Raw genomic sequence first — 22,097 nt, forward strand, 5'->3', positions numbered from 1 at the left:
TGGGGTACCCAACCAGAAGGGTATTCCACAATCTGTTGTTTTTGTCATGTGCCTTCGAGTAATTTCTGACTTATGGCGACCCTAAAGTGAACCTATCATGGGGTTTTCTTAGCAAGATTTGTTTAGTTTAGGGATTTTATCACATGAATTTTAAAAGCGTTTCAAGCCTGTCAGGCTGCAACCAGGACATGAGATGGAGGCGGGGATTATCGCATGCTAAATAGTCTCCTAATTGCTGCCCGCCGTCAGCCGGGTCCCCAACTGTGCTCAGCCCGCACTTTTTAGAAGTCAGAAAGCTTCTGACTTCTAAAAAGTGTTGACTGAATATGGCTGAGACCCAGCTTGGACCCAGGCTGATGGTGGGCAGCGATTCAGTGGCGATTTAGCATACGATAATCCCCACCTCCATCCCGTATCCTGGCTCCATCCTAGGAAGCTTGAAACACTTTCAAAGTTCATGCGATAAGATCCTTAGTTTGCCATTGCCTTCCCCTAACCTTGCTCAAGGTCACCAATTGGTTTTATGGCCAAGCTGAGAATCAAACTCTAGTCTCTAGAGTCCTAGTCCAAAACTCAAAAGCATTGCACCACACAGGCATTTCCATTTCCATTTTCATTCCATCTTCATTCTAAGACTAGTCAATGAAGAAACCCCTTCTTTTAGGAGATTCTTCCTCATTTACTTCCTGCAGGCTCTGGAATTTGTATCCTAGGGAGGCCAGGCTGGATACCTCTCTATTTTCCTTCCACTCACAGGTAAAGACATTCCTTAGGCAGCTGAGGACAGAGCTTGTTGGCTGCGCCTTTGTGGGTTTTTTTTTTCCCCACTTTAAATTTTGTTTTAACTTATTCTGTTGTAACAGTTGATCTTGCTCTGGATTTTCATTGAATTCTTTTGAAAAAGTATTTAATGTTGCTGTAAACTGCTTTATTGTTGTTGAAAAGGGCAGAATATGATTCATGTTCTCCTTGTGGGCCTCCCCACAAAGGAACTGGTTGGCTTCACTGGATTAGATTGGTCTGATCTTGCACAGTTTTTCTAATGTTCTAAATCTAAACCTGTGATCATTAAAACTGTGATCTTGTATCTGTGTGTGCGTATGTATGTATGTACAGTATGTGTTTTGCATCCCTCCTTTTCCCACTGCAGGCTCCAAGGAACCTTACAATGTGAATTTAAACAAAATGCCAATTATACTATTGGAGAACATTGGGGGGAAAAACCAGGGCCAAGATTGAACACATAGCTCTGATGTCATAGCTATGTTCTGTCTCCTGATCTGACCTGATAAAACACACCTAAAAAGCCAGGCAGCGATACTGAGTATAGGAATCCTGTGGCAATGGTGACCAGGGGTGGACTGATGGCTGAATCATCCAGCCTCATACAACCAGTCATATATGCTGTTGTGAGCAGAAGCTAGGACCAGGAGGGCACCCTGTTCCACCTCCTTGACATACTGTAACTTGCTGGTGGGAGGGAGGCATCATTCTTCAGTGCCTCATTCACAAGTGCCACAGAATCCCTTTGCTCAATAAGGTTGTCTGGTTTTTAAGGTGGGTTTTAGGGGCATTTGTCATGGCAGTGGTGCCATAATTGTAAATATGAATAAAATGAAACAGTTATAAGGTTGTAAGTCCAGCTTACGACTTCGTAGCTGCCTTACAGGGTCCACCTTATGACATTGTGGCTGACTTACAGGATGCTAGCCCAATTAAATGAAACTACCATATTAAAACCACACACTAAACTGAAACATTTTCATTTGATCTTACCTATGAGTAACTCTTACATACCTCTGTCATTTTCTTCTAAGTAAATTTAGGCATTCACTGTAAGACTGAAATCCTCAGCACATTTAATATGGAGTAACTCTCACCATGTGCAAATCACACTCTCTCGGCCTCAGAGGAAGGCAATGGCAAACCACTTTTTGAAAAGTACCTTTTCTAAACCAGGCACTGATCTCTCTGAGCTTTCTGCCTTTACCTTGTTCCCAGGTCTCAGTCCCCAGCTGACCAGCTCCTTATCGTTCGAGCCAACTCACCCCTGGAGTATCCAGTACAGGGGGTGGAGGTTCGTCCCCTCCAGACCATTCTCATCCCAGGTGAGTCTCCCCTCCCAATACACTTTTCTGTTCCTAAGGCAGTGACTAACAGGGGCAGGCAGGGTGAGGGAGATTCAAGGAATGTGCCATTATGGGAGGCATGATGCTGTGCAGTCCTTGCAGTGGTGCTGTGGACAGGGAAGACTTACTAACCTCCTTGTTCCTTTGTGTTCAACAGGCTTGAGCTTGCAAGTGGCTGAAAGGACGGTGTACCGGGTGAGTTTGCTCTGGGGCACAAGGATCTGAGGGCAGAGAATAAGTGTTGGATGTTCTTCTGCCTTGTTAGTGACATTTATGTATTTTTAAACAAAGGCCTTTATAAGCAGTACCATTTCAGGCAGCTGCACATGAGATGTGTTTGCATACCTCCCCCAGGGATGGAGGACTCCATGGGCAGGGCCAGCCCTGCCATTAGGCAGGGTGAGTTAGCCAAATCAGGCAGCTGTTGTGTTTCTCATGAAAGGGCCCAGGATGCTATTTCTGGTTGTAGATGCAAAAATAATTGAGGAGGGAGGCAGGGTACTTTGTATAGTATGTACTTGGACCTTAAAAAGAAGTGCCATTTGCTGTTCTACTTCAGGCTCTGCATATTAAAACAAAGCAGCATGTTAGAGTTCTGCCTACCCTTCTCCCTTCTGTTCCATTTTGCTACATGCCAGTGGTAAACTAGTGATGGAGGGGATAGCAAAGCATTCAAATATGGAAGCTGACACCTATGATCTGAAATGGTGCAAGGGTTTGTTTACAGCTTAATTATGTAAGAAAAGTGTTCACAGATGCATTCTGAGTGAATGAACTGTCCTTGTTTCTCTCTTTGGGAGATCTTTGAAAAACAGCCAAAGTCAAGAAGACTCAAACTGTTTGGGGGCTGTGTGTATGTGTCTGAGCTCTTTTGCTACAAAAGGCCACATTTTGTAGAAAATCATTTATCAGGATTAACAGGCTACCAGTGCTGGCAGTGAAAGGGGGGGAATAGTTTTAAAAAGCTTGTGCAAAATGTCCAAGTTAGTTTTATGCAGATATAATAGATCTTCTTTTGATATTAGAGTCCAGTTTTGGATGGTTTGTTTCTCCCTTGGCATAGAAATTCAGGTTTGGCCTTGAGTTATCTACAGAGGGATTTAGAAAAAGTTCTTTTCTCTTCCTATCACATCAATTGACAAGCTGGGTTCTAGAATTACATGCTGGCTACTTTTGTCCCTGACATTGCCATACTTTTAAAAAACAAAACAAATCTTCTCCGCCAGGTGAACCTTACAGCAACAATGGGCACCTTTGATGTGGCTGCAGAAGTGGATGGCATCAAAGTGGAAGGAGAAGGTCAGATGCACCTCACCATGTTGGGATCCCAGCTGGATAACCTCAACCGGCAAATGCAGTTTGTCACCTACACCAACACACTTTTCCATCCCAACACAGCAGATACAGGTGGGTGTGGTATGAAGATAACTGCTCCATAACCCATAGCATTTGGACTTCAGGGCAGAGAACTGAAAAAGCAGAATAGGGCATATCAAGGATAGCTGAGAGAACATGAATGGGGGACTGAGGGAATTTACAACATTGGCAGCAGGAATGAGAGAGAAACAAAACAGAAATAATTGTTGAGATACAATTGGTCCTCTGTATCTGGGGGAGGTATGCAACAACCAGCTCAAAAATATTTGGGGTGGGAAAGCTCCAAAATGCAAACCTTGCTGTTCAGCATTTTAAATGAGGGATGCTATCACACCATTGTATTAATGAGACTTCAGCATCCACAGATTTTGGTATCCACATGGGTTTCAGGAACCAGACTTTTGCTTTTATGGCAACATTGTGGCGTTGCTTGGCCACAAGTATACTGCTTCTCATCTGGGAAATGTTGGAGGATATGTAATCCTACCATCTGTTCTATGGGGAGACTAACTGAGGATGTTACAAGAAAAGGATCCCTCTAAATCTGCAGGGGCTATACTCATAGTCTGTTGGAAACAGGATCTGCCATTTGAGCACTCAATACCCATCTATTCTCCCTTGAGGATCTACAGATTTCATGGGAGTGTTGGATGAAGTGAATGTGGGAATGCCCCCACTCCACAAAACACCAATTTCCACTGGGAAGAGAATTGGAACTACAAGTCCAGGCATCTCCAGTGGTAAAAGTATACAATTTCCATAAGCCTCCACCAAGGAGAAGAGTCCATACCATTTCCTCCCTTTTTTCCTGTCACAATTAAATCTTGTGAATTCAAGAAAAATGTATGACATCGACAGATAGAAGCTAAAAACACTAATATAAATACACATTATTTTCCTATGGTTTATTTACAGCTATATTACATATTTTCCAGCGATGAGATGGAAACATCCTATATCATGGGTTGATTCCGTCTCGTTGCTCCAAATAGGCAGGAAAAACAGACTTGAAGGAGTCTTGACTGAATCTACATTTAAATGATTCATTTCATTTGTAGTTTTCCCATTTGCTTTCCCATCCCTCCTGCTTCTTCCTCAATCCAAATTGTACACTTTTGCCCTCCCTTCTCCATGGCACCACTGATCTCCTTCAGCTATCCCAATCCTCCTTTCTTTTCCACACCTTTGTCAGAAAACACAAACACGCATAAGCAAAACGACTACATGGTCACTGACAATCTTTTTACCCCTTCCCCTCTCCCCATACTCTGGGCTCGTGCCACTTACCAGTTTTCTGTAGTCATTAGAGTGTACTGTTATAGGCTAACTATTTTGGTAATATTTACTGCTTGGCAAAAACTAACAACCCCTTTGCAGCAGTAGTGGCAGTAATAAATCTGCTGAGCTACCTCTTCCTTGCCTGCTGAGGCAGTGGATGACACAAGGACAAGTTTTATGGCTCAAAATAGAGGACATTTTGGAATTTATCCCAGATCCCTCAACATAAGGTTGAAATATAGGACACCTCCATAAAATGAAGGACCTCTGGTCACTCTGAATCAGGAACAAGCAGAGAAAGTACAAGAACTTTCTGTCTGATCATGCATATGGTGACTGGAGTTACATAGGCCTGTTACAGACAGCCAAAATAAAGCTGCTTTGAGTCACAGTAGAGGTATGGTGTTTCAATGATGCATGCGTCCTAAGAGCCCAGAATTCGCACCAAAGTCATGCTTCAGCCCTAAGGACTGGAGCGTGGCTTCTGGACTCTTAGGACGCATGCATCATTGAAACACCATACCTCCTATGTGACTCGAAGCAGCTTTATTTTGGCTGTCTGTAACAGGCCATAGATTATTTATTTAAAACCATATGACTGTAAAAAGAGCCACGCTGGATCTGATCAAAGGCATATCTAGAAAAGCATTTTGTTAGCCTGGTGGCCAACCGAATACCTCTTGGAAAGCCCACAAGCAGGACATGAGTGCCACAGCACCCTCTTGCTCTTGTTCTCCCTCTTGGCAAAGGAGCCCTGGTGGCACAGTGGCTAAATGCCAGTACTGTAGCTGCAAGGTTGTGAGCTGGATTCCAGGGTTCCAGGGTTGACTCAGCCATCCATCCTTTTGCAGGTTGGTAAAATGAGTACCCAGCTTGTTGGGGGCAATTGGCTTACAGATTGTAAACCACTTAGAGAGTGCTGAGTGCACTGCTAAGAGGTACAGAAATGTAAATGCTAATGCTATCACTATTCTCTGGCAATTGATATATAGGCCTATCTCGCTATTAAGGTAGGTCCTTCAGTGCGACGTTTGGTTAAAGTTGACCATAGAGTTGCACTGGAGGACCTAGATATTCCTAGAGAGAACATATTAATAAAATCTGTGAATAATCAAAGCTGTAAATGTGGAGGGATGAGCGTACTCTGTTTTAGTTTGTTTGCTGCTATTTTTAATGGGACAGTTCTCACCCTGAGGGCCTGAGCTACAATAGGGCAAACAGTTGAAAAAAATAAATAGCTACTGTATGTGAAGAGAGGACAAATCATTAGCCAGTCAGGAAAAGGACAGAGTCACCAAGCAGCCCTCGTAAATTTGATCACTGTTAATATCAGTGACTACAAGTTCCATCATCCTCACCTATTTGTTGGGGATGATTGGAATTATAGCCTCTCGGAGAGCACTGCAGAAAACTTCCAAGCTTCTCTGGAATGACAACTGTGGGAGGGAATGACCCCCCTCATCTGTGCTGGCTGTTTGTCCCCCCCCCCCCAGTGCTTCTAGGTTGGTTGAATTGCTGACTTATCACCAGGACTGAGGCTTAACAATGTGGTGTTGACAAAAGCAAAGGGGCCCTTTGAGGGTGACCTAGAAAATCAGAAATAACAGGCCCAGAGCCAGCAAAGTGTCCCTGAAGAAATTGTGATTTCCAAGCATGCTTTCTAGGATGTCAGTCCCAGATCAAATCACTGGGACTTGCTTCTGTACAAACCTGCAGGAAAGGTCCTGTTGACATTCACCCTCATGGCCAGGATTCACAGCAACCTGTACTGGACACAGAAGTTCTCAGGATGTGTCAACGGCTCTTCCTAGTCCTGCAGGGCTAGCAGAGTTCATCTTAATTGAATCTGGGCCATGGAAATATGCAGACAGTAGGTTACCAACCAAGCATCCATTATGAGGTTCGCACTTCATGGTAACAGCAGACATGCAGAGAAGGGTGGCTGGCAGAGAAAGAAATTCTAGGTACAGTGCTGGCAAGTGTGGGTGGATTATTCAGGCAGACATCCCCAACTTTAGCCCTCCTGAATGCATTAGACTAGCAAGGCTGGCTGGAGAGGATGGGGGTTGTAATGCACTGCATCTGGAGGGCGCTGGGTTGGGTAAGGCTGGATGAGAAGAATGGGGCATCACTAAGTGATATCTTAGGCAAGAGAGCAAAGCAAATTGTCTTTCCAAACTGATTTAAATGTAATTTTTACAAGGTTTGTTTTTCCGGGTCAAAGTGCCAGTTTGAGAGGTGTCTCTGTGTGTGTTTCTTTCTCTAAAAGCATTGCTGTCCCAGAAAAACAAAAGCTCTTTGTAGCCAAAGCATGTCTGTCCCTCTTACTTGACAAAAATGCTTGCCAAGAGAGGAGGGGGGCTCCCTCTTTTGAGTGACTTTTGCCAAATGAAAGGAGGCACTCTGCGGTGCTGTGATGTCATGCAGACCTCCTCAACTTTTCCTGGTGAGTGCTTTGCCAAGAGAAGGGAGGGCAAGAGATCATGCTATGCCTCATGCTGTGAATTAAATTTCCACCTCTGTTACAGCAGTCGCTCTTGTGTGGCTCTGCCTCTCATGTTGGGCTTGCCTTGGGAACATGCTGTGGATGGCCTTTTGGAAATATCCAGTTGCTCACCTGGCTATCCTTATTGCACCTTTTTATGTGCCGACCTCTACAAAAATAAAGGGATGAAGTCTTTTGCTAAACAGGGCCTCTCTTTCATAGAATGAGCACCCAAAGGAGGACAGAATTTGCAATGTGTGTATGCTGATTTAAAGTAATTTATGCTACTATAAACATAATTCTAGTAATTTAAACAGAAATTCAGGGCAGTTCACCTGAATGCCCTGTATACCTGACTCAGCATTAGGACAGATTGCTATAAAGATTGGAGTCTATCAGACAAGGGAAATTGGAAGTATAATCCAATGGCAATCCGAACATAATCATGGGCTTTAACATCGACTGATCGTGATCGACTAACACAGGCAATTTTGGGCAATGGCAAGCTATTTTTGGGCAATGGGAAGTCAGTTCAAATGCAATTCACATTCACATGAATTCACTAGTTCAGCGAATTTATGTGAATGTGTTCTGGCCCCACTTTCTTTTCATTCAAAATTAAGAAAAATTCCTCCTGTGTGATAAACTCCATTATAAAACTAACGTATGCTTTGCATATTCTGAAATTACTGGTAAACTTCATTAGTAGCAGCTATACTATAAAATGAAGTTACCTAAATATCCTGCTTGTACCAGATCCCATCTAATCTTGGAAACTAAGCAGGATGAGGCCTGGTTAGTACTTGGATGAGAGACTGCAAAGGACTACTAGATGCGGTAAGATACATTTCAGAGGAAGGAAATAGCAGACCACCCCTGAGTACTCCTTGGCTAAGAAAGCTCTATGAAATTCATGGGGTCATCATAACATGATGGACAACTTGAAGGTGCTTACACCTCTCTCATCTCATACTGTATATTGCAGTGACATGATCGAAATAAGCAATACACCTCTCCGAAGTTCCTTTCCACTGGGAAAGGAACAGGTCAAAAATAGATCTGACTAACAGTATTTCTGAAGATGTGTAGAAATAAAACATCCCACTTTTCAATTGACTTCCTTTTTTTAAAAAAAGTCAACAGTACAGACTTATACATATCTACTCACATGTATATCTCAGTGTGTTTATTGGAGCTTACTCCTAGGGAAGTGAGTATGAAATGGTTTTCAGCCGAACTTCCGGTGTGCTGGTGTTGCAGGAGGACGCAGGTCAGGGCTGCTCCTGACAGCGTCTCCACGGTTGCGGTTCTTGGTGGAACGGGGCTGCCTTCAACCCGTCCATGCCTATCTTTGATATAAGAAGGCATCGTAATTAGTTCGTTGGGGACCTTGAGGCAGGCTTTGGGGGTTGGAGAATTCTCCCCCCCCTTGTATGCCGCTTCTTTAGGTCGAAGAACTAACGCCTCCCGCAGCTGTAGCCGTTTCAACGGCAGGCATGAAGCCCACACTCACCTTAACCTTGATTGAAGCATTGGAGCTGAGTAGATGAAGTTTTCCTTTTGAGTGCCTTGTTTGAGGTTCGCTGGTGTTTTTTTTTTTCGTGGAGCTGGCAAAGCTATCCTTATCTTTTTGAGAAAAGAAGGCTATCTGTTTTGGAGAAGACACTTGAAGCCTCTTAAATTAATTGGAAGGAGGCAAAGGGGGAACAGGAAAAAAGCCGCGGCGCAGCCCAAGGTGCAGCTAAGGAGCAGCTAGCAGCATCAATCATCAGCATTCTGAAGGGCGGCGAAGGAGTGTATTTGTTTAACAGGGCAGAAGTGGAGGAATGACTTAAAAGCCTCTTTTCTTGGAATCTTTATTAATTTGGACTATTATCTAATCTTTGATGGAGATTGAGAAGCTCTGTGTAACTTTGGTGAAGCTTGGTATGGAGGTCGAATTGAACATACAATTGGACTGTAGCAACATCATTGTTGTTATTGTTGTATTTCTTCTATTGTGAATTGAACTCCAAGCAAAGCTGTGTACTGTGGAGGATGGTTTAACATTTTATGTGAGAGAAAGATATCACAGAGTGTCAGAAAACGCTGAGGATTTGTTTAACTTTTTTCTTCTTTATTGGTGGCTTGGAGATCCCTATGGAGAGTTGGGGTAAGAGCAAGAGACTCTAACTTGTTCAAAGAAGAAGACACTATTGGAATCTGGAAACTACTAATTAAGAAGCAGAGATCTGACTTCAACTCTCTCTTTTATTTGGATACAGTATAAGAGCCCTAGGATTGGACTTTATTGTATTAAGAACACTATTAAGTGACTACTTATATATGGACACTAGAAGTTCTGTTCGAAGAAAAGAAGCTGTAAGACCAAATTTACTTCCTTGAAATCTCTTAGTGTTTTTTTTTGGGGGGGGGATTTTTATTCTATAGGTGTTAATGTAATTAGATAAAGATTAATCTTAGTAATCAGGGTAAATCTGATAGAAGAAATAGAAATAATCCTATAGCTTTTGTAGTCACTGAAAGTGAATTTTGACACTGTAAGCCAAGAAGGAAATTTGTTAATTTGTTAATAATACATTGTTGCGAGTCTCCCAGACTGCTTTACTAATGCAATATAGTTTCTTTATTCTAAGTTTACTATTCTCTTTAGTTACTTTAGAACTAAAATAAGGATATAAGGACTGTTATAATACATAAAGTATTATGAAGTAGCTTGTCAAAAATCTCTAGGAGACTTATAGTTCATAATTGACGTTGCTTCGCTTGCCATCGTACTGCACCCGTCTCCTGTTCTCTTCTTTCCCTTATCCCTTATCTTGATTTATCTCTTTTTTCCCCCTATTATCTTTTAGAAAGAACATAGTAGTAATATGGCACAACCAAAGAAAAATCTAACTCAAAGTCAATTGCAGCTAACAACCCAAAGGCGGGGATCATTGGAAGATAGCATCAAGGTCACAGATCCTAACATTTTGCTATTGGATGAAATCAGAAAAATTAGACAAGAAATGAAAGAATTAAGATCAGAATTGAAAGAGGATATCAAGGAAGCAAGTCAGGAAACTAGAAAAGAAATTAAGGAGACGAGATCTGAAATTAAGGAAACTAGATCTGAGATTAGGAAAGACTTAAAGAAGGAATTAGATATTTTAGGGAAGAGAATGGACAAAATTTCAACTGACGTATCCAAAACTCAAAAGGATTTAGATACTTATAAAATTAAAACATTGGAATTGGAAAAATCTAATATGGATTTGGTACAAAAACAGGAGCAACAATATTGGAAAGATCTAAATCAAGAATTAAAGTATAGGGAAAAATAAATTAAAATCAGAGGGGTCAGTGAAAAACCCGGGGAAAATCTATTTGAACGCATTGTCCCATCTTTAGCCGAATTCATAGGTTTCACTTTGGAAAGGACAGAATGGGAAATAGATAAAATCTTCAGGATCCAATCTAATCAAGCAAAAGACAAGAATTTGCCAAGGGATATTGTAGTATGCTGTGTGAGATCTAGGATTAGAGATATGATAATTCAGAATAGCTACAATAACAAATTGATTATAGAGGATAAAGAAGCTAAGATCTTTAAAGATATTCCACCAGTTGTAATGCTGTCTCGTCAAAAATACAGAACTTTAGTTAATATTCTGAAGAATTTGGGAATTGACTTTAGGTGGGAGAGACTTGAAGGCCTCTCCTTTACTTACCGTCAGAAAAGACACAAGATTGATAATATTGAAAAAGCTAAAGAGATGGAAGATAGAATAAGAAAGGACTATAAAGACAACAAGGATGTTTTTGGATCAAATCGGTTCCGGATGAGAGAATGGAAACCGAGTGAACAACGAAATACTGAACCTAAAGAGGGAATAAATAGTGGAAAGGATCTGGAGGTTATTGAAGGTCAAGTGAGTCAGAGCAATAAGGAAATAAGACAACTGGAATCAAGTGAAAACCTATTAGGAGCCTTCTAATTAAAAAGAAAAAGATTTAAAGGAAGTCTTTCCTTAAATCTCCTTTCCCTTAATTTAGTGACCAAGAATCAAAAGAGGGCCTCAGTAGTAATTGTGTGAATTAACAAGTAATTAAACTATTTTATTAATAAAATTCTCTTTAATTTTCTCCTCTTGCCTGTCTTTATTGGATTAGGAAGTCTTATCTAAAATGGTGGTAAAAATTATTTCCTGGAACTTTAAAGGAATTAATTCAAAATTTAAAAGAAGTCGTGTATTCCATTCTTTGGAAAAACTTAGAGGTGATATTGTTTGTATACAGGAAATCAAAATTAGAAGAAACGGGATGCCGGACCTACTTTTAAGAAACCCTAAATTAGGGAGTTGTTTTTGCTCTTTATTGGATGCTAAGAGAAGAGGTGTGGCAGTCTACATTAATAAAAAACTAGAATCGAAAGAGATTTTTAAGGATAATAACGGATCATATGTAGCTGTGGAAGTTAAGTTAAATGGTATGACAGTTTTGGTTGTGGGAATTTATGCCCCAAGCGATAATAAAGACCACTTTTATGTAAGATTACATGAAGATCTTAAACAAACTGATCACGAAAATGTCCTACTGATGGGAGACTTTAATGCTGTGATATGTCCAAAGATTGATAGGAAGTCAAATAGAAATAATTTGATAAAGAAAAATCAGGGTAGATTACCTAAGTCTTTTTTTTTTGTCTTAAGGACGATTATGCAATGGAGGATATTTGGCGGTATAAATATCAAGCAAGTAAAAATTATACTTACTATTCAGAAGCACATGACTCGTGGTCAAGAATTGATCTTTTTTTTAGCATCAAGAAAGATTCTCCCTTATATTCAGGCTATGGATATTGAACCAAATACTCTCTCTGACCACAACTTAATAACTTTGAAGCTTTTTGAAAAAAGAGTAGAGTATTCTTGGAAATTACCGAGGGATTTACTGAATGATGAGGCTGTTATTGAAAAGGTAAAACACTCGTTGAAATTATATTTCAAAGAAAATAAGACGGAGAATATCAGTAACAAAATCTTATGGGATGCTAGTAAGGCGGTTGTAAGGGGTATATTGATTCAACTTAATTCCGAAAAAAGGAAGAAAAATTTGAAAAGAATTATAGATTTGAAAAAAGCCTTAGTAGAGATCGAGAAAAAGTGGAAACTTAGTGGTGATAAGAATTTAAAAATTAAATTTGAAGTTATTAAACATGATCTGAAAGCACTGGAAATTGAAGAGGTAAAGAAAAAGCTACTCTATATGAGACAAAAACATTTTGAGAATGGGAACAAAGCTGGGAAGTTGCTAGCTTTTAAGTTAAGAAAATCAAGGGATAATAGAATTATAATGGAAATTAAGCATTCAGGCAAAACTTATACATTCCAAGAAGATATTAAGAAATTGTTTAAGAATTACTTTGAAGAAATATATAGTAGTTTTGAATCTGATCAAAACAAAAGAGAGAATATCAAGGAATATATTAAGAAACAAAATGTGATGAAACTAAATGAGTTTGAAAGAAATTACCTAGATTTAGAGATTACAGCGGAAGAGATCATTTCTGTAATTAGGAGTATGAAATCTGATAAAGCCCCGGGACCCGATGGGTTATCAATGGTCTACAATAAAAAAATGGAAGAGATTTTGGTCCCTCACTTAAAAGATACTATAAATGATGTACATGTATATGGTATACCTGAATCTTGGAATGACGCGTTAATCTCTTTAATATCTAAAAACAAGGATAACAAAACCGATTTAGGTAATTATAGACCGATTTCTTTAACAAACTCAGATTATAAGATCTATACGAAGGTATTAGCGGAAAGACTCAAGAAAGTATTAGTTAATCATATCCATGAAGATCAATGTGGGTTCCTTCCAAAACGTCAGATTAGAGACAATGTGAGGGTGGTAATAAATATTATAGACTACTTTGAGCGTCATAATGATAAAAAAACTGGCATTATTACTAATAGATGAAGAAAAGGCCTTTGACAGGTTAAGCTGGTCTTTCCTACTTGAATTGCTGAATAATGTGAATATGGGGCCAAACATGTATACGTGGATTTCATCAATATATCAGAAGCAAAGAGCCCAACTCCTTGTGAATAATGAAAAAACAGAATATGTTAGTATAAAACGAGGTACTAGGCAAGGATGCCCTCTGTCTCCAATTTTGTTTATTATGGCCTTTGAAGTCCTGCTTAATAGAATCAGAGAGGATTCTTTTCTAAAGGGAGTAAAAATTAAAAATTATATCTACAAAGTAAGGGCATTTGCGGACGATTTGATTTGTTTTTTGGAAGATCCGATACATACTGTTGGATATCTTAATAAGATATTTCAAGTCTATGCAGATCATTCAGGCCTAAAAATCAACCATGCAAAGACTACATTTATAACCAAAAATCTTACGGTTGAGGAAGATAACTTATTAACAAATGTATCTGGATATAAAGTGAGTAAAAAAGCAAAATATTTGGGAATCTATATTACAAATAGAAATATCGATTTGTTTCCTAATAATTATGGCACTCTCTGGAAGAATGTTAAAAGTGATCTGATTTCTTGGTCCAATCTTCACCTATCTTTCTCTGGTAGAATAGCTGCCATAAAAATGAATATTCTTCCCAGATTTATTTATCTTTTTCTAAATCTTCCGATTATTTCTGCTGAAAATTATTTTGTGATATGGCAGAAGGAACTTTCTAAATTTTTGTGGGAAGGGAAACGCGCTAGGATAAAATGGAAAATTCTGACGGACGACTGGGAAAGAGGGGGCTGTGCACTCCCAAATCTCAAGCTGTATTATTTTGCTGCTTGTTTATGCTGGCTAGAAAATTGGTTTTCTTTAACTAATGATAAAATGCTGAACTTAGAAAATTGTGACCTGAGGTATGGATTACACGCTTATCTGTGGTTTGGGAAGTGCAACGAACATAAAGAGTTTATACATCACTTTATTAGAAGATCTTTATTATGGGTTTGGATTAAAATTAAAAAGATTTATTATACCAATCTTCCATATTGGGTTTCTCCACAAGAAGCTTTTTATAATAGAACTAAGGATAACTCATCAAGGTGGATAAGATATGGAGATTTAATAGACACGAATGATAAAAGGCAATATATTATGAAAACCAGGGAACAACTAAGCCTGTTGGGATTTAAGATTGAATGGTATTTATACCTCCAATTAAGTAGTAGATTCAAAACCGATTTAGACAAAATGGGTATTACTACTGTGAAGAATGATTTGGATATTATCATAGAAGATAAAAAAGGGAAACATTTATTGATGTATTACAAATCTCTTAAAGAAAGGAACCTAGAGAATGAGATCATAAAACACACAATGATTAGGTGGGCTCAAGATGTGGGGAGCCCTATTAAATTTGAAGAATGGGAAAAATCCTGGAGGGTAACAAAAAATTTTACCGCCTGCCAAAATTATAAGGAGAATTATGTGAAGATGTTATATAGGTGGTATCTGACTCCTACTAAGATTAATAAGATTTATAAAACGGGATGCGTTAAGTGTTGGAAATGTGGTATTAAAGAAGGAACTTTCTTCCACTCTTGGTGGGCATGTTCAATATCTACTGAGTACTGGAAAAATATTCATAGCAAAATGGTGGAGATAATATGTACTGATATTCCTTTTGATCCATTATTATTTTTGCTAAATATGACCAATAAACTAGATAAGGTCACAGAGATGAAATATTCAAAGATAATTTTATATATGATTACATTGGCTAGAATTTTATTTGCACAATGTTGGAAAAGTCCACACTGTCCCAAAATAGATGTCTGGATATCCAAATTGAAAGAAGTTAGAAATCTTGATTTGTTAACAGCCGCTCTGCAGGATAAGGTGATAGATAAAGTGAAAGAAGAATGGTATTGTGTAGATTTGTATTTGAATATATGTATATAATAAGTATATTATAGGCATTTCCCAGCAATTATGAAAATTTTGAAATTTATATTCCATTATTTTATTTCCTATTTGCTTTTAATTTCTGGTGGTACTATTTAATATAAAAATAATGATGGTAAAAGAGATTTCTTTTTGTTAAGTTATGTGAACCTCTTGTGAAAGTTATGTAATCTGGCACTAGAAGGGAGACTTGGAAGTTGATTGATAGAAAAATTAATATTTGGAAATAATTTTTTTTCTGTTGTTGTTTGTGAAATTATGTTGTTTGTATGTATGTCTTTTTTGTATGTTTATTTCTACTGTCTTTTACTTCAAAATACAATAAAATAAAGATAAATTGAAATGGTTTTCAGCCTGAGAAGCAAAGTAACTTTTTTGAAAGACAGACTTTACAGAGATTCCATCTTCCCCTTAGACACCTATAGCCACTCTTTAAACTGCTCTCTCTCTCAAAGGCAGGCAGAATTTTTGTGACAATGCTTACGCTGCAGTTCAGAACTTTGTGTTTATTCCCTAACAGAAGATGAGTAGACTGCAAATACAAGTTTCACAGATTTCAAAGAACAAAAAAAGCAAAAATATTTAAAAAAATAAATAAATAAAAGAGGGATACCCTTCAAAAAATAAAAAAGAAATAAATATTGCATGACCCTTTGTTTTTATCCTGGACTTTGCTGTCCCCAGGGATTGCCACATCTATAATATCTTTATTTGGAGAAAAGAAAGCAACTATGGTTCCAGGGGTACTCTGGGAGCGATTTCAAACATTGTGATAAAACATCTGAATGAAATTGCTATTGTGTTCTAAGTGTAGCACTACAATATTGGTAGTTTTTTAAAATTTAATTCTTAATGCACTCTTTCCACAACTGCCATATCACCCCAAGTTGTGATCCTTTTTTGTTTGTTTGTTATGTAATAGTACCAAAGTACTTTATGTACATTATCTCCACAATCCTTGGCAACAGCCTTGCGTGGTTGCCTTGTTCTTTTGTTCCTACATTGCAGATGCAAGTGGGTGTTGAGAATAAAGACAGTATTTGTTTGGATAAAGCCAACTACTCAGTTCATGCCTGACATGAAAACTCTTGGCCATTGTTATCTGCCAGCTCTTACAAATATGCTCCCTTGACCATGTGGGAAATGTGCTCTTGTGCTTCAAGTAGGTATAAATGGTGGAGAAATCTCAGGGTGCATCTTCAGTGTAGAAAGAATGCAGTTAGACATCACTTTAACTGCCATTGTTCCATCCTACAGAATCCTGGGATCTTTAGTTTTGTGAGATATCAGAACACTTCAGCAGAAGAGGATAAAGTAAAACTACATATCTCAGGATTCCATAAGATGAACCTACAGCATTTAAAGTGGTGTCAAACTGCATTTTACAGTGTAGATGCACTCTCACTCTCTAGGTGAGAAACAGTCATAGTACAGTGGATCCTTGTTATACGCTGGGGTTTGGTTCCAAGATCCCCTGTGTATAACAAAATCCGTGTATGCTCAAGTCCCATTAAGTATAATGACATAGCAAAATGGTGTCCCTAATAAAAAGTGGAACATCAAGGTAAATTTATACTTTTTTGGAACATTTTCAAACCGTGTATGCTTAAATCCGTGTATAAAAAATCCATGTATAAGAAGGACCGACTGTAGTGATGTCTTCCTCTTTACATAAGTGAAGGCAGTCCTAAACTGGTGGTCTGCCTCTTCCTCTGTTTTCCAGTGCAGTTTTCTACCGATGAGCATCATGCAACTTTCACCATTCGCATCCGTCATGCGCCTACCCCCAGACTCTACAATCCAGGATCCTCCAATGGAGGGAACAATGGAGGTGAGCACATTTGATGACTCTAGATGGACAGAGTTCATTGGGGAATGAAACAGGCAAGGCCTGACTTTTGAAGCCCTTCTGCAGGGAGACATAAAACAAAGGTTCATCTGATCATATGCAGGGTGCTTCTCTCCTCCCAGCACCCTGCACATGATCAGATGAACCTACCTTCCTTCCTTCCTTCCTTCCTTCCTTCCTTCCTCTCTCTCTCTCTCTCTCTCTCTCTCTCTCATTCATTGTTCCACTTGTTTCATGGCTGGAGAAGAACTTTGACCAAAACTTTGATAGAAATTTCTACAGACATGCCTTTAATCACTGCCCACCAACAGCATCTGTTTTGTTGTGATATGAGCAACTATGTATAGTAAGCATTGTGCTTTGTGGTGCACCTTTTCAGGACCTCTCTTGCTCTCTAGTGGCTAATATGAGCATCACATTATAGAAAGATGCTGTGGTAGCACCCTGCACTCAAGGTTGCAGGAATGAATATTAGAAATAATCCTTGTTCCTTTAATGGTTCTGTAGAAGAGGGAATTGCAGCAGGTCTTGCTTGTCCTGCAGCCACGTTGCAAATAACAACTGTTGTGATTCACTCTTCTGTTGCTGTGTGCCTTCAAATTGTTTCTTACATGGCTGTCCTAATGCTTGCCTATCATGGGGATTTCTTTGCAAGTTTCATCAGAAGAGGTTTGCCATAGCGATGTTCTGAGGCTGAGAGAGTGTGATTTGCCCAAGGTCACCTAGTGGGTTTACTTGACTGAAACAGGATATGAACACTTGTCTCCAGAGTCATAGTCCAACGCTCACACCACTACACTGGCTACAATTCCTTCTTCTACGTAACCATTAAAGAGACAAGAGTCATCTCCAGTTTTCTGTCTGGCACCTCTAATGGAATTGCTTTGCTTGTGTTACTAGGATGGTTTGCTTAGTGGTTTTGCTGTTTTCCTCTTGGCACCAAGAAGATGCCTTTTTACTTGGAAATTAGCCTTGGACAGAGTGTAGAGGGGCAGTGTATAAATCTTATAAATTAAATAAAATAAAATTTTAAAAGGAAAAAGGAAAGGGGAAGAAAGTAGTCTGTACTGTATCCAAAGAAGTGGGTTTATACCCACAAAGGATCATGCAAAAATAAAAAACAGTTAGTCTTAAAGGTGCTGTCATATTTATTTTTCTTTTCTTTTCCCCCTCCTTTCTTGTGTGTGTTGTGTGCTTTCAAGTCATGTCTAACTTACAGTGACCCTAAGGCAAACCTATCATGGTGTTTTCTTGGCAATAATTGTTCAGAGGAGGTTTGGCATTAATTCCCCAGAGGCTGAGAGCATGAAACTTACCCAAGGTCACCCAGTGGGTTTCATGGATGAGCAGGGATTCAAATCCTGGTCTTCAGAGTTGTAGTCCAACGCTTAAACTACTATGTCACATTGGCTTTCTTTCTCGCAGCTTTTTATTCTACAAGAGATTAACATATTTACGTCTCTGAAAACAAAGTAACAGGCTGTCCTTGTAACCTAAAAATTCTATGCTGTGAAGAATGCCAGTTTCTGCACCCACTTTTATCTGACTTTCTCCTTCTTGAGGCCCTGTGGAAGTTTTCCTTCTGCATGCAGAATTCTGCCAATCCCTTCTGTATTTTTCTCCCTAGTAGAATACAATATCAGTGCCCTGGTCACCATAGCAACTAAGACCTTCTTGCGCTACGACAAGTTGCGGACCCTGATCGACAGCATCCGAAAATTTTACCCTACAGTGACCATCATCATCGCCGATGACAGCAAAGATACTGAACATGTGCAGGGCCCACACATTGAACAGTACTTCATGCCATTTGGCAAGGTAGGCTTTCAGAACTTGGTCTTCCTACATGTTCTGCAGAATCCTATGAGATGTGCTCTAATAGGGCAAGGCTGAGGAACCTGTGATCCTCCAGATGATGTTGGGACAATTCCCATTGTGTTGGTTGGGGCTGTGGGAGTTAGAACCCAAAGGCAGCCAGAGGATGACATGTTCCCTGGCCCTACATTAGGTAAGAAACATACTCTTGGAAAGCTCCTGAAAAGGGAAGGAGAGGGTGTAATGAATGCCTCTCTTACTAAGGTATGTAAAGAGATTATGTAGCACCTTTGAGACTACCGTAACTGAAAGAAAGAAGTTGGCAGCATGAGCTTTTGTAGACTTTATCAGATGCATTTGGAAGTAGACTTAAGACTACAAAAGCTCATGCTGCCAACTTGCTTTCTCAAAGGCACTACAAGATCTCTTTATATACTGATTTTACAGACTAACACTGGTATATCTTTGAATTCTCTTAAGATGGGTCAGCTTTCCTGTGCATTTGTGTTGGGCATTGTCTTATTTTTGTGATCCAAAATAAATGATGGGGGAATGAGGGGAAATTATATTACATGTTGAGCATCCCTTATCGAGAATTCCAACATCTGAGATACTTCAAAATCTAAAATTATCCACATGGTGCCTAGGATACTAACACCTTTGCTTTCTGATGGTTCAGTGTACACAAACTTTGTTTTGTGCACCAAATATTGTGTATAAAATTAACTTCAGGCTATGTTTACAATGTGCATATGAAACATAAACGAATTTCATGTTTAGATTTGGGTGCCATCTCCAAGAATATTATGCAAATATTCCAAAATCTGAAAAAACCAAAATCTAAACCACCTGGTCCCAGGTATTTAAAATAAGGGAGACTCAACCTGTATCACAATTTAGTTACCCACCACCATCAAATGCACTATGCCATGCTGGCTTTCCGGTTGCCAATAGAGAGAGAGAATGGGGTTGCTGATAACAGGGAACTACAATTCCTGAATCCCTTGGCCAGCATGCTGACTGGGAGATTATGGGAAATGGAATCCAAATCCCCCCCCCCCAAGATTCTAGTAGGGGGCCAGGTGAGCAGCCCAATGTTCATGAAATCCAATAAAGAGATACAATGCTCAGTGGTGGAACTGACAGTGTTAAATGATAAATAGTGGTAATTAGAACATCATAGCAAAATTTGCTAGCAGCAGTGGTTGTATTTGGGGGGTTTTGGATGGGAAGTACTGGGCAGTCCCCTGAGTGGTTTTTAAAGAAATCTTCTCTTGGGCTCTGTCTTTCTAGGGCTGGTTTGCTGGCAGGAACCTTGCTATATCCCAGGTGACCACCAAATATGTTCTGTGGGTGGATGATGATTTCATTTTCACACCCCGCACCAAAGTGGAGAAGCTAGTAGATGTTCTTGAGAAAACAACCCTGGATCTGGTGAGTGCCTTTCCTTCTTGATTCTAGAACTTTCCTCCACCTTAAGAAACAAGCAGACATCTTCATTATTATTATTATTATTATTATTATTATTATTATTATTATTATTATTATATTTATTTATTTGTATCCCACTTTCCTCTCAAAATTGAGACTCATGCTGACTTTCCATTACAGTTAAAACATACAAAAAATGAACATTAAAATAGAATTAAACTAGTCACAATTTTAAAACAGTTGAAATATCTAGTTAAACAAATAAAATGCAATTAAAAGGTTTTTAAAACTATTAAAATCAGTACAGTTTAAAATAATTCAGCTTCTCTTAGTCCATGTTGTTCAGCAACAGAACAACATGTGTAAATCACTGCCTCTCAACAAGGGGTCACACAGTGTGTGTGTGTGTGTGTGTGTGTATCCATCCCACTCATTTCCGTGCTAGCATTCTCTGAAGATGCCAACCACAGATGCTAGCGAAATGTCAGGAATAAACTTCCAGAACATGGCCACATAGCCGAAAAACCCACAAAAAAACTATCTTAGCCCATTCTTTAAAATCTTTCTGTATTAAAAAGCCTGTCAGAATAATTTTTTTCCCTGCTGATGGAAGGACAGGAGGGAGGTTGTCATTCTGTCCACCCTGAGAAAGGAGATCCAGTGTCTAGGTGCTGCCTCTCCCGCATCCCCACTAACTATGCTTGTGAAGGAGGTGGAACTGAGAAAAGGGCCTCTCCTGATAATGTCATGGCTGAGTAGAATCATAGAATCATAGAATCGTAGAGTTGGAAGAGACCACTAGGGCCATCCAGTCCAACCCCCTGCCATGCAGGAAATCCAAATCAAAGCATCCATGACAGATGGCCATCCAGCCTCTGTTTAAAGACCTCCAAGGAAGGAGGCTCTATCACCCTCCGAGGGAGTGCATTCCACTGTCGAACAGCCCTTACTGTCAGGAAGTTCCTCCTAATGTTCAGGTGGAATCTCTTTTCCTGTAGCTTGCCTCCATTGTTCCGGGTGCTGTTCTCTGGAGCAGCAGAAAACAAGCTTGCTCCCTCTTCAATATGACATCCTTTCAAATATTTAAACAGGGCTATCATATCACCTCTTAACCTTCTTTTCTCCAGGCTAAACATCCCCAGCTCCCTAAGGCATTCCTCGTAGGGCATGGTTTCCAGACCTTTCACCATTTTTGCCGCCCCCCCTTTGGACACGCTCCAGTTTCTCAATGTCCTTTCTGAATTGTGGCGCCCAGAACTGGACACAATATTCTAGGTGGGGCCTGACCAAAGCAGAATAGAGTGGGAGTAGGTATACTTGGGGAGACATGGCCTGCCAGATAATAATAATAATAATAATAATAATAATTATTATTATTATTATTATTAATACCCCGCTCTTCAGCCAAGGCTGTCAGAGTGGCTTACAATTTGTAAATTAGACATTTCCCTGCCCTCAGGCTTACCTGAATCTGAGCTATAGAGAGCTTTATAGGTCATAATCAGCACTTTCAGTTTTGCCTGGAAACAAATTGTGAACTAGTGGAGTTATTTAAACAGGGGAGTAGCATGGTCCCTGCCCCAGTTTGTGCTGTGGCTACAACTGTTTAAATGTTAAGTTTCCAAAACCTCTTCAAAGGCAGCACCATGTAGAGTGGATTGTTGTTGTTTGCCTTCAAGTCATTTATGACTTATGGCAACTTGTAATAGTGGTACAAATGGGATGTAATTAAGGCATGTACCACTGTGGCCAGATCTGGTATGTCAAGAAACACATACAGTTGCCACACAAGTTTTA

The 22,097-nt window shown here is 39.5% G+C and overlaps 1 protein-coding gene across 2 annotated transcripts in view; it reads left to right on the plus strand.

Moving 5' to 3' along the window:
• B4GALNT1 (beta-1,4-N-acetyl-galactosaminyltransferase 1) overlaps positions 1–22,097 on the plus strand; it is a 70,109-nt gene that overhangs the window by 41,552 nt on the left and 6,460 nt on the right. The window contains exons 4-9 of one of the 2 annotated variants that reach the window (XM_042449034.1): positions 2,002–2,108; positions 2,287–2,324; positions 3,356–3,536; positions 16,929–17,036; positions 18,682–18,872; positions 20,163–20,303. In XM_042449034.1, coding sequence (XP_042304968.1) covers positions 2,002–2,108; positions 2,287–2,324; positions 3,356–3,536; positions 16,929–17,036; positions 18,682–18,872; positions 20,163–20,303 — 766 coding nt within the window. The remainder of the gene's footprint in view (positions 1–2,001; positions 2,109–2,286; positions 2,325–3,355; positions 3,537–16,928; positions 17,037–18,681; positions 18,873–20,162; positions 20,304–22,097) is intronic. The other variant, XM_042449035.1, reaches the window with a different exon arrangement.

The sequence above is a fragment of the Sceloporus undulatus genome, chromosome 2 (genome assembly GCF_019175285.1).
Source record: "Sceloporus undulatus isolate JIND9_A2432 ecotype Alabama chromosome 2, SceUnd_v1.1, whole genome shotgun sequence".
Taxonomy (NCBI): Eukaryota; Metazoa; Chordata; class Lepidosauria; order Squamata; family Phrynosomatidae; genus Sceloporus; species Sceloporus undulatus.